The sequence below is a fragment of the Oryza sativa genome, chromosome 2, assembly GCF_034140825.1.
Source record: "Oryza sativa Japonica Group chromosome 2, ASM3414082v1".
Classification (NCBI taxonomy): Eukaryota; Viridiplantae; Streptophyta; class Magnoliopsida; order Poales; family Poaceae; genus Oryza; species Oryza sativa.
In genome coordinates this window covers 4337441-4355040 of record NC_089036.1, presented here as the reverse complement: position 1 = coordinate 4355040, position 17600 = coordinate 4337441, and the positions used below count along the sequence as shown (strand labels likewise).

The following is a 17600-nucleotide window of genomic DNA, read 5'->3' as shown; positions in this document are numbered from 1 at the left end:
CGTCAATTCTCGATCGTTTTCCATCCGTCTTGATCGTTATTGATCCAGCCACACATACGATATGACGTTTCTACCCCTCACAAGTACAAGTATAATGCATGTCAATGAGGGGTAGAAATGTCATATCGTGTGTGTGGCTGGATCAATAACGATCAAGACGGACGGAAAAATTGACGGAAGTGCTAAAAATGGAACAGGGTGAACTTTGGGTGCTATTAAAGTGAACCGGTAACTTTCGGTGCTGTAAAACCAAAAACGTGAACTTTTGATGCTATATAACCAATTTTGTCTATAATCTAGCTTATAGTAATATGGTTCAATAAAGATTATAATAATCTTAAGCTGAAACAAATAGGAGCTTAGTTGGCTTGATTTTTCTTTTGTAATTGTAATATATCTAAAACCAATCTTTTTGGGAACCGAGAAAACCGGGAAAACCGAATAGCATCCTGTTGCAGGTCTACCTACGAAAATTCAGTCAAATCAATCGGGACCTAGTCCCTTTATTTATGTTTTGTGCCTTATCCGCTGCTACTGTACTCTACTGTTTAGATATGGATACGGGTTAGGGATACCATTGTTTACTCTGTTGATAGGCTGATAGCTGATGGTTCATGGGTTCTGAAAAGGAAGTGGAACCAAACACCTTCTTGTGTACTCCCTCCGTCCAAAAAAAAAAGACAAACCTGGTTTCCATGCCCAACGTTTAACCGTCCGTCTTATTTAAAAGAATTATGAAAAAAAATTAAAAAGACAAGTCACGCATAAAATATTAATCATATTTTATCATCTAACAACAATAAAAATACGAATTATAAAACAATTTCATATAAGACGGACAGTCAAAATTGGACACGGAAACCCAGGGTTTATCTTTTTTGGGACGGAGGGAGTACGTACTCTCCTTCATTTTCAATTATATCACTCCCTTGGCTTTTGCAAATACCATTCATCTTAATTATGTACTCCTTCCATACTCGTAAAGAAAGTCGTTAAGGACAACGACACGGTCTCCAAAACATAACTTTGACTTCTTATTTCTATAAAAGTATTTATTGAAAAGTAATATATATACTTTTATGAAAGTATTTTTCAAGACAAATCTATACATATATTTTTTATATTTTCAAACTCAACAACTTGAGAGTTATTCATGATTTATATTCCCAAGGTTTGACTTAAATATTATCCTAAACGACTTATTTTATGAGTATGGAGTAGTATTTAATTAATAAAACTATGTCTTACTCATACTATTAAAGGTACTTGAAGTATTACTTATATTTTTCATGTTTGCAAATAATTTTTAATAAAAAGAATGGACAAACAATATGTCAAAGATTCAACAGGTTTATATTTAAAAATGGTTAGCATCATTTTGACTGTTATAAGACTTGTTCTTATAATTGAAGGTATTTTAAGCATGGTATTTTACATATTCGAGTTTTTTTTTAATAAGAAGAATGGTTAAACTTCATATCCAAATGAGAGGGTACCATTTTTTAAGTTTACCATTTTTCTGTGCAGTATATATGTTATATGCAGCCATCACAATTTTGTGTGTGTGTGTGTGATTTGTATGTCAATATTTTCTTTTGCTATCACGCGTTTCACGCTTGCCTCCCATGCTCGGCGCTTTCATATAATATCTACTACTCCATCCGTTTAATATTTAGGTCATTTTGACTTTTTTTAGTCAAACATTATTAAGTTTAACTAAGCTTATAGAAAAATTAGCAATATTTTAAACATCAAATTAATTTTATTAAATCTAGCATGGAATATATTTTGATAATATGTTTGTTTTGTGTTGAAAGTGCTACTATATTTTTCTATAAACTTAGTCAAACGTAGAGATTTTTAAAAACGAAACGGAGGGAGTAGTAAATGGAATTGAATGTATATATTGAAATCATAAAGATGATCAAAGGTAATCTTTACTTTCTTGCAATCTGGATCACTCTACACCGTTTAAAGTCCATATAAGATGAACATATATATTTTAACACAATATCCAACTATATATGAGTTTAATTGCTAGGGAACTAGTATGAGCTTAGCCAACTATATATGAGGGAGAATTTACTATTTGCCACTCTCTCAAAATGCCAGTGCTCAAATGCCACTCTCCCAAATTTTCATTCCCAAATGCCATCCGGGCCCACATGTCAGCCTCACTTTCCATTCAAACAAAAGTGATGCGGGACCCAATGCTGAGTGAGGCTGACATGTGGGCCCGGGTGGCATTTGGGAATGAAAATTTGGGAGAGTGGCATTTGAGCACTGGCATTTTGAGAGAGTGGCAAATAGTAAATTCCCCCTCAAACAATCCCTTCATTTTAAATTATTAGCCTAAATTATTTATATATTGATTAATTAATCACACCATGCTTTTAAAAGTACGATTTCTTTAATTACTTCTAAAACTTTCTACGTCCACGTTCAGTCGGTTACTTATTCATGCTATTTACATACAATATTTAGTCCATCCTGATAGGTAAATCCATTATCAACAAGTCGTTGTCCGTACGTATTTCATCCAAAAAGAACAGCCTTAATCATTTTCTCCATCAATTCATTCTCCAACGTCACTATCGAAATCGCTAACAAAACTAAATTTGATACGACAACATCCACCTATTGTCCTACACCATGAAATGATTTGCTACCAAATTTCCTGCTTACACATTCTCATATTTAGAGAGAACAAAATATAGGAGAAAACAATCTTATTACTAGCCTTCACTCGGTCGCAGGAGCGGATCCAACGTGGATGTTGGGGAACTCGAGTGACCTATACCTTGCTGGATATCATTGGTAGGAAGGAAAATGGAGGAAGATGATGAGTTCCCTCTATAATTTTGTCCTGGATCTGCCTCTACTCGGTCGCATTCGGATGAGCTTCTCGAGGGCAATCAACTATACTCCACTTGTAGAAGTTTTATTTAGATGGTATTATTTTCTCATCAAGATATCAATTTTATCTTAATTTTCATACGTTAAGGTGTTTCACACGGAAACTTTCTATATAAAAGTTGCTGTAAAATATCAAATAAATTCATTTTTAACTTTGTAACAATTATGACTCAATTAATTACGTGCTAATGATTTTTTTTACGTGCTCTATCTTCTTCTTCGATAGAAAGTGACACTACCTTAAAAAAAACAAACTTATTTGTTTTTTCTGGGAAAAAAAAAGTTTCTATGAAATGGAGGAGAAGGGATTTAAGTACGTGACGAGAAGTGCCAAACAATGTGTGCACCCTGAAACCGCCCGAAACCCCAACGCCCCCCCCCCCCCCCCCCCCCCCAAAGAAAGAAAAAAAATCTCCCCACGCGCCGAATATTCCGACCCGAACCCGACCCCCCCGACGCGGCCGCGCGCGCGCGACATGGCCCCGCCCCCGCCCGCCGCCGGCGACGCCGCGGCCGCCGCGGACCAGGACGGGAAGGGGAGGCGCCACCGGCGGCGGCGGCCGGACTGCGCCGGCGCCGGCGCGCGTCTCCTGTCGCTCGGCGTGCAGGCGGCGGTGATGGCCGCCGCGCTCGCGCTGTTCCTCCTCTTCGCCGCGGCGGCCGCCATCCTGCTGCTCCACCTCGTCGTCGCGGCCCGGGCGTTCCGGAACCAGCGCCACGGCGGGGCCGGGAGGAGCCGGTACCGCGTCCCGGAGACCTCGTACACGCCCTCCCGCGCCGGCCTCTCCCCCGCGGACCTCCGCTTCCTTCCCTGCTTCGCCGCGTCCGCCTCCGCCTCCGCCTCGCCGGAGCTCTGCGCTGTTTGCCTTGAGGCCGCGTGCGCGGGCGAGCGGTGGCGCGCGCTGCCCGCCTGCGGCCACGCGTTCCACGCCGCCTGCGTCGACCGGTGGCTCGCCAGGGCGGCCGCCTGCCCCGTCTGCCGCGCCTCCGTCTCCGCCTCCGCGAGCTGATGGCGAGAAATCCTTGCCGTGAGAAGGGAGCAAAGGCGCTGCCAATCGCGCACCCGCCGTGGTGGCGACGCAACCCCCATGTAAACTCTGTAAGGTTTGGCCCCCCCGTTAGGTGTTCGGCTAAATGCCTTTACTTTGATCATGATGTGTAGTGTACTAGTTTTAGCTGTACATTTTGCATGCTTCTTTCTGCTGTTGTAACCAAAGAAGAAACGAAAGCATGCATACAAGTTTCCCTTTTCACATAATCTTGCGGCGTTAACTCTGTACTATTCTGTAGTTTTTCTTGCAGTAGTAGGCATTGTGTAGTTTATGCCTATCATGTTGCTTGCACAGCAACTTGTGAATTTTCATACTCATACATGAATTGTTGGTGTGTTGGAAACGTGGGGATTCTGGGATCGGGATCATTGGTTGATTAATAGTTTAATACTATTAGTAGCTTACAAAACAAATAATCTCTGTGTGATTATTTTTTCGTACAATAATAGCGCATATATGTCAAAATTCAGGAACTTGAGGTGAATGAGTGTAGGAAACTTCTCCTAAGCTAATTAAGAAATGGTCTTTGATGTACTGCTTTTGTTCAGTACTAGCACTATGATGTCAAGATTTCTTACAAAACAAATAATCTCTGTGTGATTTTTTTTCGTACAATAATAGCGCATAGATGTCAAAATTCAGGAACTTGAGGTGAATGAGTGTAGGAAACTTCTCCTAAGCTAATTAAGAAATGGTCTTTGATGTACTGCTTTTGTTCAGTATTAGCACTGTGATGTCAAGATTTCAAGATGATGAGCTGTTGGAAACTTCTGCTTTTACTCCAAAAACCAGGTAGCCTGATTGATCCAGTCACTTGACTCCTGCTTAACTCTTCTCATCTTCTAGCTCTAGGTGTTAACTACATTTGAGGTTTTCTTTTGATTTTGGAAACTAATGGGATGCATAGTTCAGCTTATCCATGGATAGCAGCGATGGCTGAAATTCTCCATTTCGTATGTACCATATTCTAAGTTCTAACATGAGAAAGAAGGATAACTTTTTCGACAGATTCAAGATTTTTTCCTTTGTCCCAGCCTGGTATTGGGATGTTCCCGTTTTCTGCTTCATGGAAATTGCTTTTTCATGAGTCAGGACCGCTGATATTTGATGTTTGGTTTTGTTTGATCTGAATATCCTTTCCATTTATGCATCTGGTCCTGCCACTGGTATGGTATGGGTGCAATTTATTGTTGTCGTGTGACCTTCTAACTGCATTGAGCAGCATCATAACACCAGTGCCCCTTTCCAGGAGCCTGTTTCAGAATTTCAGTATTTAAGAGGTCATTTTGTCTGCAATATTTATCTGGGACGAAGATTCCAAAGATCTCGTCATATACTCTCATATGGCAGAACATGCTCAAGCCTAGTCTTTTTGAATAGCTAATCTCATAATAATCTTTTACCATAAACACTATCAGGTGTTATGAAATAGGTGTAATTCCCAGCTAAAGTGATGTGTTCTCCATGAAGACTGCCGCTCCTCATTTCAAATGATCATGATGAATTAGGTATGTACCTCACTGATACTTGACTGGGACGAATCACAAATGCCATTTTCAGAGTTCAGAGTTCAGACACGATGTTCACAATACTGTTTGTTGTTTAGTGGTGACTGATAAATATAACGGTTTACATGTACAAGTGATACACTGATCACTGGTGCGCCAACAGTGTTTTACGATGCCACGATTGATGATTGCATCCAGAATCTCTTGGTTTTTCTTGATGCTGATACTAGTAGAACCTCTGATTTTGTTCATCATTGTTGACTCGTTCTTGCATCCTCCTCCCTCTTGTTGGAAAGCAGAGGAGAGGACTCGAGAAATGCCAGATTGGTTGCAATCATGTTTGCTTTACATTATCGTATGGAAATCTGCTGACCATTTTATCATGCTGATATCCTAGTGTCTAATATGCCACAATTACTTTCAAAATAGGCATAATGAAAACAACTACCTGAGAAAAACTTTAGACATGAGTACTGTTATGTAGCCATGAGCCTCTCAACTCTCTCAAGTCGGAGATGACATTGCAGAGCGTTTGCAATATTGCATATTGTGCTTTGTTTTTGGACACAGGAATTTCTCCGTTATTTTGCGAGATTAGTAGCGATTTCATAAGAAACTGCGTGCTCCTGCTTGGAAATTTAGATCTAAATGACCAAATGGCTGAAAATGACTTTTCGTTTGTGCAGCGGTGTGATTTCTATTAAGGTCCTAGAAATGAAGATTGTTAGTGTACATTATGGTAAATCGTACAGAAGTTAGATAAAACCCTTCTTTTCCCGAACTCTTGTCTTGCATATGACATATGTGCATCACGCTTTACCAGAGATAGTCAGACATGAGACACCTAACTTTCATCAGAATTGGCTAAAAACGACTGAATTATCGTAGTCCGCTGAGATATTATCTGTGTTTTCTTTTCAAAGGAATGGAATCATTCTGATTCTATTTAGTGGAATGCTTCCCGGGCTCATAAACGAAGTAGTTTTCGCAAAAAACTTTCTCCATATAAATTTCTTTAAATTACTTTTTAAACCAATATTCAGTTTTATAACAGTTAATTGGCATGCCTAGTTCATTCATTCGGTCAAACCTTCGAACAGTTATCACAAAATCATTCAACTGTTCACCTATTAGGCTATGCATTATCTAAAAAAAACCTATTAGGCTATTCATGAAAAAACAGAGAGAGCTCAAAATAGAGTACTATAAGGTACTACAGTATCAAATGGCAACAAATCAGTTCATATTCAAATTCAGCAATCAAAGTAGAGTGAGTATCAAAATCGATGTAAAACCAGCACCAACTTGCGTGCCATGTACTAAGGTGGTGTTTTAGATAGATTAAGATGAAGATAAAGTTATTACATGCAGAACAAGAAAAACATTAACACATAATTAATTAAGTTTCAATTATTATAAATTTGAAAAAAAGATGGGTTTATTTGATATTTTAAATTAACTTCTATATAGTTTTTTTACGAGAAATGACCGTTTAACAGTTTAAAAACCCATAACAAAAATCGAGGTGAAATCTACATCTTAATTACTTATAGAAAATAAATTCAAGAACGGGCCTAAAGTATATATACCAGTACTTAGGTGGTGATTAAATCTCCTTAAGATAAAGATGAAGATAAATATTAAGTGTTTCATGCAAGACGAGGTGATAATAACACGTGATTAATTGTGTTTTAATTATTACAAACTTAAAAAATGGATTAATCTGGTATTTTAGAATAACTTTCATATAGAAAGTTTTCGCACGATACGCACCGTTTAGTAATTTAAAAAGTGTGCCACTTTAATTCAAAATTTAATCCACTCTTTTAAGTGGATTCGAACGGGGCCTTAGTAATTTCTCTATCCCATAATAATAAGTTCATTTTTAGCTTCTTCCTTTTATCCCAAAATAAATTTAGTTTTTGAGTAATCATTGCATCGGAAATTATGAAAATAAGAAATATTACTTGTATTAAAATTTGATAAAATATGGGTATTTGGAGGTACTAGTACGGAACTACGTACTGGTCAATTTGAAGAGGGAGCGTGTGTGCCGTTCGGGTGTGTTCAATTCAGAGCCTCGATCCAACGTTTATTATTCCCCCAGATCTCAACACCTCCTCCATTTCCTTCCGCTCCCAAATTTCAAATTCCCTCCCCTTCCCCCTCCCCCTCCCCCTCCTCGCCGAAACCCTAATCGCCGCCGCCGCCGCCATGGGAGGCTCGCACAGCCGGGAGGACCTCGACCTCTCCGACTCCGAGGACGACGACTCCGCCTCCCACGCCTCCGACGCCTCCTCCGACTTCGCCACCCCACCCCCCTCCTCCTCCGCCAAGCCCAGCGCCGCCAAGTCCTCGGCCGCGGCGGCCACCCCGGCCTCCATCGACGCGATCGACCGCCACCTCCGCAGCCTCCACCTCAAGTACGCCGAGCCCATCTCCCCCAACCCTAGCCCCTCCCCCACCTCCGCCGCCGCCCCCGCCGCCCTCAACGCCGTCAAGCTCTACCTCCACATCGGCGGCTCCTCCCCCTCCGCGCGCTGGATCATCTCCGACCGCCTCGCCGCCGCCTCCTTCGTCCGCGCCGGGGACGACGACGACGACGACGCCCCCTCCTCCGGCCCATGGTGCCTCGTCGTGGGGTCCAAGATCCGGGCCAGGGTCGGGCCCGAGCTGCAGCTCAAGACGTTCCCCGCGCAGCGCCGGGTCGACTTCGTCGCCGACGGCGTCTGGGCGCTCAAGTTTCTCCACGCCGATGGCTACCCGAATTTCTACGCCAAGTACCAGAGCTGCCTGTTCGAGAACAGCTACGGCGTCGCCGCCACCGATGAGGGCCGCGCCAAGGTGTTCGGGAAGGATTTTGCGGCGTGGGCGCGCCCGGAGGACGGGGACGAGTCCATCTGGGAGGACGCGACAGACGGGTTTGTGCCGAGCCCGAGTCGCAGCCCGATGCCGTCGCGTAGCCCCATTCTGAAGCCGCTCATGGAGGACTTGAGGGAGTATGAGGAGCCAGTGGAGGAAGGTGGAGGGATACAGAGCCTTGCGCTTGGTGCATTGGACAACAGTTTCTTGGTTGGTGATTCGGGAATCCAGGTGGTGAGGAATTTCGAGCATGGGATACACGGAAAGGGCGTGTCGGTCAAGTTCTCCGGAGGGAGCACAAACTTCTCGACACCCAAGAAGGCGCTTCTTATGCGTGCGGAGACAAACATGCTCCTGATGAGCCCGGCAACTGATGGGAAGCCTCATGCCAAGGGTGTCCATCAGCTGGACATTGAGACCGGAAAGGTCGTCTCAGAATGGAAATTTGGGAAGGACGGAGCAGATATTAACATGAGGGATATCACAAATGATTCCAAGGGTGCGCAAATGGACCCATCAGAGTCTACCTTCTTGGGGCTTGATGACAACAGGTTATGCCGTTGGGACATGAGGGACCGTCGGGGGATTGTGCAGAACATAGCCAGTGCTACAGAGTCGCCGGTCCTGCAATGGACACAGGGGCATCAGTTCTCTAGGGGCACCAACTTCCAGTGTTTCGCGTCAACAGGAGATGGGTCAATTGTTGTTGGTTCACTTGATGGGAAAGTCCGTCTGTACTCGAAGAGTTCTATGAGAATGGCAAAGACAGCCTTCCCAGGGCTGGGTTCACCAATTACTCATGTCGACGTCACCTACGATGGAAAGTGGATCCTCGGAACTACTGACACGTACTTGATTCTTATATGCACCATCTTCATTGACAAGGATGGGAAGGAAAAGACAGGGTTTGGAGGGAGGATGGGCAACAGAATTGCTGCCCCAAGGTTGCTCAAGCTGACCCCGCTTGATTCACATCTTGCTGGACAGAATAATATATTCCGTGAAGGGAGGTTCTCATGGGTGAGTATAGCCTTCCACTTCATTTCAATTTACTTTTTTGTGCATTAACCAAGATCAATTCACATGGTTAAAACTGTCTTTTGTTATCTCGCGCATTCTGAAACCATGAATTTATGAAGGTGTATATCCACAATCCCACATAATGTGTACATAGTAATCATTTGAAGTTGTTCAGCCATTTGCTTGTGCAAAACCGTATTGTAGGTTTGTAGCTTTCGCTCATTAAAATTGATCATGCCTACTGTGATTCGGGTATTGTGTATGACATTGGCAATTTGACCAAAATAGTGATCGATGAATTGGATTTGATTGGCAACACATATGTTATTATTTCTCTTATGACCAAATCCCAACTTATATTTTAGCTTCTTGAAGTATACCATGAAAAAGTGCTAAAATGTTTTGTTTTCGCAATGTACGCATGCTGTTAAAAACTAGTGACTCACTTTAAGCTGTTCGTGTCAACCTTTTACTTGCATAAGTTTGACAACGAGGGGTAGTTGCTAAAAGCCTAAAGCTTTACACTGGGGTTTCACATCTTATTTTGATGCTCAGCAGTAGCACACATTTTGTGCTGTAGAGTAAATATATGGTGGAAACTATGTAGAACAAAGCACGAATGTTCTCAAAACATCACAAAACAATCGAATATGTAGCTAAGATAATATTTGACACCATACAAAATCTGAGGGTGAAATTTGACTACGTTTGATAGATAATTGATAAATAATGGACAAAAAGACAATCAGGAATAGTTTCTTTCTCTTCGCTGTTTGTTAGTCTCATACCTTGTGAATGTACACGAGCTTGATCTTGAACTTTTATATGGTTACCTAAATAGTATAACATTACCTATATGTGAGTTTTGTCTTAGACTTCTCTGATAAGTTTTGTGCATAATTTCCAAGTTTCCACCTTAGTAATGGTTTCCACTTGCATGTTTTCCCCATATTTTGTGGTGTATGCGTAGCTAAGAAATGCCGGAGTGTTGTATGTTTGATCAACCATGATACGTTGAAAACCAGCTCTCTTGGGAATTTGGAAGTATTATTAGTCATTATGAAACTAGAATACAAATGCTGATGCGTTTACATCGTTGGTTTTGTTGCATCCTGCAAACCCAAAAATTCATGTTTGTGAATGTGCTGTGTGGGCGGTGTAGGTGACCGAGAACGGGAAGCAGGAGAGGCATCTGGTGGCGACGGTGGGGAAGTACAGCGTGGTGTGGAACTTCCTCCAGGTGAAGAACAGCCACCACGAGTGCTACCAGTGCCAGGAGGGGCTCAAGAGCTGCTACTGCTACAAGGTGATCCCCAAGGACGAGTCCATCGTCGCCAGCCGCTTCATGCACGAGAAGTACGCCGTCAGCGACACCCCGGAGGCGCCGCTGGTGGTGGCCACCCCCATGAAGGTCACCTCCTTCAGCATCTCCAGCAAGCACTAGCATCTCGCCTTTCTGCTACGACATTTGGCGGTTTGTCGTCCGTCCCATATGTTGTCTTGTAACACTCACTACAGATGAACCGTGTGCCCTTTGGTTTGCCTTTAACCTCTCTTCTTTTCTTTTCTTTTTTACCTTTGTTTTTTTACATTATATAAGTACGATGATGATCATCATCAATTCAGCATCATCGTCTATGGGTTGTGCTTTTGTTTTTCAAGTACGATGATAATCATCATCGTCATGAGTTGTGCCCAGGTTTCTATGTACTCCATATATTGTAGTATTGACGAAAGATCATGAGACGCTTGTTACATTTTCGTTCTCCTTTCTATGTCTTCTCTGAAAGATCATGGTTGGTACCTAATCTCTGCACATGCGTGCAATTACTTGTGATAATCAGGACGCACTTGTAATTGCGTCTAACCACAGGTCTGTGAACAGTACTGCATGCAGCTAGTAAAGGAGTTAACCTTGTGACCTTTGCAGTGAGATGGGCACGACACACCATTACACAGACGACAATGCAACCGAGAAGGGATATTTGTAAACTTTGTTACTCTCTACTACTTCATAAAGTTTACTCGGTATCAGGTACAAAACGTTCCAGGCAGCAAAATGTATTTTGTTTCTTTCAAATGAAAGAAATGGGGAATTGTACTCAACAACAAGGTCCTACAGAGATTGCTTTACGAAATCATCAGGAACGGAGAAGTGGAGCCGTCTCTGCGATGTTTGACGCCACCCTCAACTCCTGCGAATTCTTGCCTGCACGATAAGCAACAAAATCCTTTAGAACTGATCACAAACAGAATATAGTCATCCGAAGCAAAACACAACACACAAAAAGCATGACAGCAAAACGGAAGCTGGAGTAGGTCAGTGGTTGCAAGAGGGTCATGATGAGACAAGGTGAAGTGGATTACATACACATTAACACTTGATCATGCAAAACTAATATATCCGGTTTGCTACCGCTAGGCCACCAGAGGTGGTATTTGTTTTAGCTTGTTACAGCTAGCTAACACTTCATGCAAGACTAAGAAGAAGGATCCAAGGCTTCTGGGTTCAAAACTAGGATTCAAGGTTTATATTTATTGTTCCAAAATCTTATAAGAATGGTTTTCAAGCTGTTAAAACAGAAATGGTAATGTTTATTTTAGTCATTATACCACTGAAACTTCTGAGCTAAACTAAACAAACATAAATATTTGCCAAATCAGCTATTACTTTTTTTTTCTTGATCGAACCTGACATAGTAAAGAGAAAAACACACGCCTAAGCATCTCTCAACAGTCTTTTCAAACCAAGCTGATAAAGTATGAATTAGTACATCTGCATATGCTAACAAGATATGCTTGTGTTATATATGTGTGGTTACACTTGCACATGCATAGAAACTAGGCAAAATAAAGCTAAATCATGGTAGCACACTGTCTTGCTAAGACACAAAGGTACAACAGTCCCGTAAAAACATATAGCTGAAATTACTAAACTACCAATTGATATGGGCCTTGAGTTAAGTTCTATAAGTAGATATAGAACATGATAAAGTTGCCTAAGCAGGCTGGAACATTTCTTGGAGTTTATAAGTCTGGAAGTTTGGCACTTGCAGACCGATAACACGTGAAAATTACATCCATAAACACAATGGCACCTGCATGCAACACTTGCTCTTGAAATGCAGGAGAGAATAGGAGATGTAGGACAGAAGAAACTCATTGTTCCGAGTTGTCTAACAAGGGACAGTATAAACTTGCATCGGTCATCGCTACAGGCATCAAAAGGAGAGCGTACATATACACTACTGCAGCAAAATTCAGAAGAAAATGTTCTCCAAGAGACTAGGATTCAGCAAAATGAGTAAGGTCAAAAGATAAAATGGCATCATGGTATCCACTTAACTACAATTGACCTCAACCCAGGCTAAAAGTACCCAAATAAATGCATTTAAGTCAATTCGGTGTGGATTAAGGTGATCTCATAGCAATTGGTGTTGATTACTGTATCAACCAAAACATGATGCTGCGTGGAATATCCAAATTCCAAACAAATACTCAAGGATTGTGCAGAATTACATATAAGCGAACTGATACTAAACCCCTACCGAATTGCACAACACATCGCATCCACAAACACAACCGGATTCACACGGAGATCGATCGACACGAAGCAACCAGATCGAGGCAGATCATGACGAGAGAATATATATATATACCTTAGTGCTCAAATCAGCCGGATCCGACGATGATGTTGTTGATGGGGATGAAGATGAGCTTGACGAAGAAGCCGACGAAGCCCATGACGACGAACCCGATCGCCGTCCTCGCCGCCACCTTGGTGAACTCTGCAAGCAAGCAAGCAAGCAAACGCCAAACAAACATCAGATCTGGCGCGGCGCCATCGGGAGGCCTCGAGCGGGATCGGGGTCGGGATCGGGATCTGGCGCTCACCCTTGCGGTCGGGCTTGTGGCAGCGCTTGACGAGGCGGACGCTGTCCTTGGCGAACTCGCGCAGCGGGTCGACCACCGAGTCGACGGCGTCCATGGCGGCGGCGGCGGCGGCCGGAGATCTCACGGGGGCTTCGCCTTCGCAAGGTTGGAGAGATCGGGTTTGCGCGTGGCGTGCGTATCCGAAACTCTTGACTACTACTCTTACTTATGGGCGATTCCGGCTTCTCCTTTATGGGCCTCGTGGGCCAACTTGATGGTCCGGCCCATGGGCCTACATAGTGGGCCCAGTTGGGAGGGAGACGTCGTCATGTGGGCCTAGTTTTAAGCCCATCTCAATCGTTTCCTCTCAGGTTTGCTGACAAGCGGCCCAGTTTGTAGTTGTACTGCAGCTGCAGGCAACAACACCGGGGTGAAAACATTACGGAAATTTCCCTACCGTTTCACAAAACTAATATAATAATAATGTCTTTATCTATCGTTACCGTTTCAAAATTTTATTTTCTTTGGAATTTATGTCAGTGATGTATTGAAGTTGACACTAAATAGTTTAATTCATAAATACGAAACATTCATGCCTATTTTCGACCATTTCTATAAAAATAGTAGAAATAACAAAAGAAAATGATATTTTTTTATCATTTCCGACCGTTTTCATCCCTACCACATTATCGATAGTAGGTGATTCATATTCTTTTGCTCTTGCTGCAGAAATTCAGAGCTGGTTTTGTAAATAAAGTGAGGAAGAAATTCAGAATTGGGAATTTAGCAATGCACTGTTCATAAGTGCTGGTGTAATTAACAGCAGTGAATTGAAGTGACACCAAGAATGTAAGAAATGGACAGCCTGACCTGCCCATATGGATGAAAAGAAAAAAGAAGCGTCTTTTCGTTTGGAGATCACTGTTCCAGATCAGTAGTAGCATCTGCACCTGCCGGAATCGGCTGCATTCAGTGAACTCGTAGGTTCAGAGGCATGAAAAGAGGCCAAGTTGATCATCGCACAATCCGATTCCGCCTCAAAGCGCAAAACCATCTGAATCTCCGGATGCTTCCCTGTATTTCCAGCTTCCACCCATGGTTTGGTGTTTGAATTTTTTCAGGTAAATTTCAAATTTTGTTGTTCAAATTATCGAGTTAACTAAGGAAGAAAAGAAATAAAGAAAAAGGGCACCAGCATCATATTCAGATCCTGAACCCACTGACTTGACGTCCTCAGGGGCAGGGGCGAATCTACCCTTAGGACTTGCCCAAACCTCCAATAACCTGAACTCCCATGTCTCCCTTCTCTCTGTGGTGTTAGTTAGCTTGGAGAATCATCAAAGAGCAGCAAGGAGAGATAATACATGGATGCACGATTGCTGCTAGAGGAGGAAGACGATCGTAACGCCATGCTGGCCCATATCGGGCTGTGGACTAACCAATTATGCTTCCCAAGATTGGTGATCGATAGTATTTTTTTTCTTCCCTTAAACTAGACTAGATATTTAGTTTAGAAGTACATATAGATTTTTCAGTGTTTCGGTAGGAGTATATGCAGAATAAAACTCTGCACATATTTTACTTAGAAGAAGTTAAGGAAAAAGTAACCTACAAACCGTTGTAGCATATATATTTTTACTGCACAACATGTTGTCTCTTTTTATAAAAAAATTATAAATCTAATTTTGATTAGCAATAGAAGTTAATAATAATTTACTACAAGCCCCACCTTAATTTTCATCCTAGATTCGCGGCTGCTCAGGGGAAGGGTCTGAAAATCTGAAGAACAGTAGCATCATCAGACAATGAACACGTCATGTTCCTGTCCTGATAATGTCCAATCCGATCTACAGCAACAGTGTCCCGAGCACCTGGGCTGCAGTGCCCATTCTCCTACTGAATATATGCAGAATGCAATGCAGCAATTGCGGCCATTGCCAGCCTGCAGGCAAGAACATCTCCGATTTGATTCGATTCCTGTGGGCGGAGAAGCTGAAAGCAAAATTCAGAGATCAGGCATGGCTGGGGGGCAACCCGGCGATTTGATCATCCGATGGCGACTTGCACTGACCCAGCTCGTCATCAGTTGCGTCGCGAATTCGCAAGCGAAATTTCCTTCCTTTCTTTGTTTCTTTCTTTTTAATTTTTCCGGCAAAGCTGGCACCTTTTCTTTTTTGCCCATTTGTCTATTCTCTCTGTGTGTGGCATCTTCCGGTTGGGTCTGAGCTTATCCCGGCGATCGGCGGCGGCGGCGGGTGGCCGGCAAACTCATGGAGGTGGGTCATGGCCTCTCATAGATGCTATGCCCTAGCTCTTTGTCCCCAGCTCCAGTATCCGACTTTTTTTCGCGAACACGCAAAAGGATTATATATCAATATAAGTATCGGCCAGCTAAACCTGGCCAGTGGCCACTCATACCATTGATTCTTCTCCTAGTCCACTATAGGTGTAATCTGTTGCAGATAAACTTTATCAAACACAATTAAGAGTTAATATTCTACCCTTCCTTTTGTTTTCTGCCTATAAACAGATGGATAAATAGCTACACTCACATCTCAGGATAGAATCAATAAAGCAGAATAACCGGCTTTGTACTTTATGAATAATTGGCTTTATACTTTATGAGTTATATATGCGGATCGTAATATTTTAGTTGTCATTTTTTTCTCCAGATATATTTAAACTTAAAAGTCAAATACCTCAAATGGATTTCCTTTCAAAGTCAAACTTGATTTTAACGGTAATCCAATCAGACTAAAGCCTTATTTGGCGGATAAAAATTAAGCGCTAAAACATAAAACGAGAAATCTGTTAGCACATAATTGATTTAGTTTTAATTATTTTAAATCTGAAAAATGAATTTATTTAATATTTTAAATAAACTTCTATTTATAATGTTTTATTACGAAATACACTGTTTAATAGTTTAAAATAAGTGCTAACGGAAACTAAGGTAAATTATATATTTTAATTATAAAAGAACACGTCTATTTGGACAACTCAGAAAACCAAAAGTAGTTCATCCGTGCACACGACAAAACCACGCAACCACCCAGACAAGAAGTTGCATGCAGCATGCATGTGAGCCCAAACCACGCAAAAATCAAAAGGGAATAACATGATTAATTCCAGTGAACTCAATTAAGCATAGAGAGTCTTCATTTTTTTCACTTTTTGCAGTGTTCTAATAAATCCATCCGGTAAAGGACATAATCAATGGGCCGGCTTGATGGTGATCGCCCAACCAAATGGATCACCTGGCAGTGGACTCCAATCAGATACTCCAATTAGTTCAACCGTGTCCAAGAATCAAGCTATAGCTATTGAATAAAGTTTTTATTTATTGGATGAAGCAGCTCACTAACCAGTAAAAAAAAATTCAGTTACCATGTTTTTTTAATGAAAATGCCATATCAAAATTCAGAGTTTAGAACCTTTCATATATCGTAAAATTGACAATATTAGTGGTGGCATATTTTTGCGACAAGATTTTATCAAGGTCATATAAATGAAGCGCCGATGTTGTTTTCAAGTTGTACATAAATTTTGTCAAGATTTTAAGGTGTGATGTGTTTAATCGAATAAAAATCTTCCATCCTGCTTTTTTTTTCTGTTAGTAAAGGTTGGTTTTTTACCACAAGGTAGGGTGCATCTGTATATTCATGTATCTTGCAAACAACGTGCATGAAAAAGTAGAGATTAAAGAGTGAGAGCAACCTTCTTGTATCGTTGGTGCACTGTTCAATTTGTCATCGTCAACTGTTCCCAATCACATTTCGACTTGCAAAATAATCGCCTTTGATTTTTCTATAGGTGGCTAAAATCTCACGGTGCATCTAAAAGCTCTTAAACTTTTTTTTATATAAAAAACGATTGCTACTGCCTTTCTCTCAAAAATGATAGCTCACTGCCTTTTGAAAAAAAGGATTGGAGTATATGGAAGTAGGAGAGATGAAGCAACACACTGGAGCATTATGACATTATCCTCTACTTTTAGAGACACTAAAGCCTTATCTGTCACATTTGATTCTACAACTTTTGCAGCTTTGGTGCGTGTATAATTTCAACCAAAACCCTTTTGTGTAGTTTTCATGTTTTGAAGTGCATGCTGAAAAGATTTACGCAGAAAACCGAAACTCTGTTGATGTAGAAAACGAATCTCGCCAAAATCTCAATTATTGCAGCCAAGTGTACCGTTTGCATTTTTTTTCTTCTAAATTTATAGTGTTCTCAAGGTAAAATTATAAATATCACACCAAATTAGTGCTTTTAAGAGCAACAAGCAACATCGATAGTGAATACGCAGAAGGTGGCATCTTTCTTTTTCGGTGAAAAGGTGAAAGGTTATATTATGTGATTGAAAATGAAA

At 41.6% G+C, this 17600-nt stretch overlaps 3 protein-coding genes and 1 long non-coding RNA gene across 4 annotated transcripts; 3 read left to right on the top strand and 1 right to left on the bottom strand.

The window, feature by feature from the left end:
• Positions 1 to 2637: 2637 nt before the first annotated feature.
• LOC4328494 (RING-H2 finger protein ATL56) lies at positions 2638 to 4311 on the top strand. The gene has a single exon (XM_015770791.3). The coding sequence runs from the start codon at positions 3210 to 3212 to the stop codon at positions 3924 to 3926; it is 717 nt and encodes a 238-aa protein (XP_015626277.2). The 5' UTR covers positions 2638 to 3209; the 3' UTR covers positions 3927 to 4311.
• A 375-nt stretch (positions 4312 to 4686) lies between these two features.
• On the top strand, positions 4687 to 5824 carry LOC136355308 (uncharacterized). The gene is made up of 2 exons (XR_010739459.1): positions 4687 to 4760; positions 5387 to 5824. It is a non-coding gene; the product is annotated as an uncharacterized lncRNA (long non-coding RNA).
• A 1774-nt stretch (positions 5825 to 7598) lies between these two features.
• Positions 7599 to 11091, top strand: LOC4328493 (protein CYPRO4). Its single transcript, NM_001409352.1, has 2 exons — positions 7599 to 9358; positions 10521 to 11091. Exons 1-2 carry the CDS (start codon positions 7691 to 7693, stop codon positions 10800 to 10802), a joined length of 1950 nt encoding a protein of 649 aa, NP_001396281.1. The 5' UTR covers positions 7599 to 7690; the 3' UTR covers positions 10803 to 11091.
• Positions 11092 to 11261: 170 nt separating this feature from the next.
• Positions 11262 to 13429, bottom strand: LOC4328492 (protein transport protein Sec61 subunit gamma-like). Its single transcript, NM_001409351.1, has 3 exons — positions 13253 to 13429; positions 13018 to 13146; positions 11262 to 11567 (listed from the first exon to the last, which is right to left on the bottom strand). The coding sequence occupies exons 1-2, from the start codon at positions 13344 to 13346 to the stop codon at positions 13031 to 13033; spliced, it is 210 nt and encodes a 69-aa protein (NP_001396280.1). The 5' UTR covers positions 13347 to 13429; the 3' UTR covers positions 11262 to 11567; positions 13018 to 13030.
• Positions 13430 to 17600: the final 4171 nt, after the last annotated feature.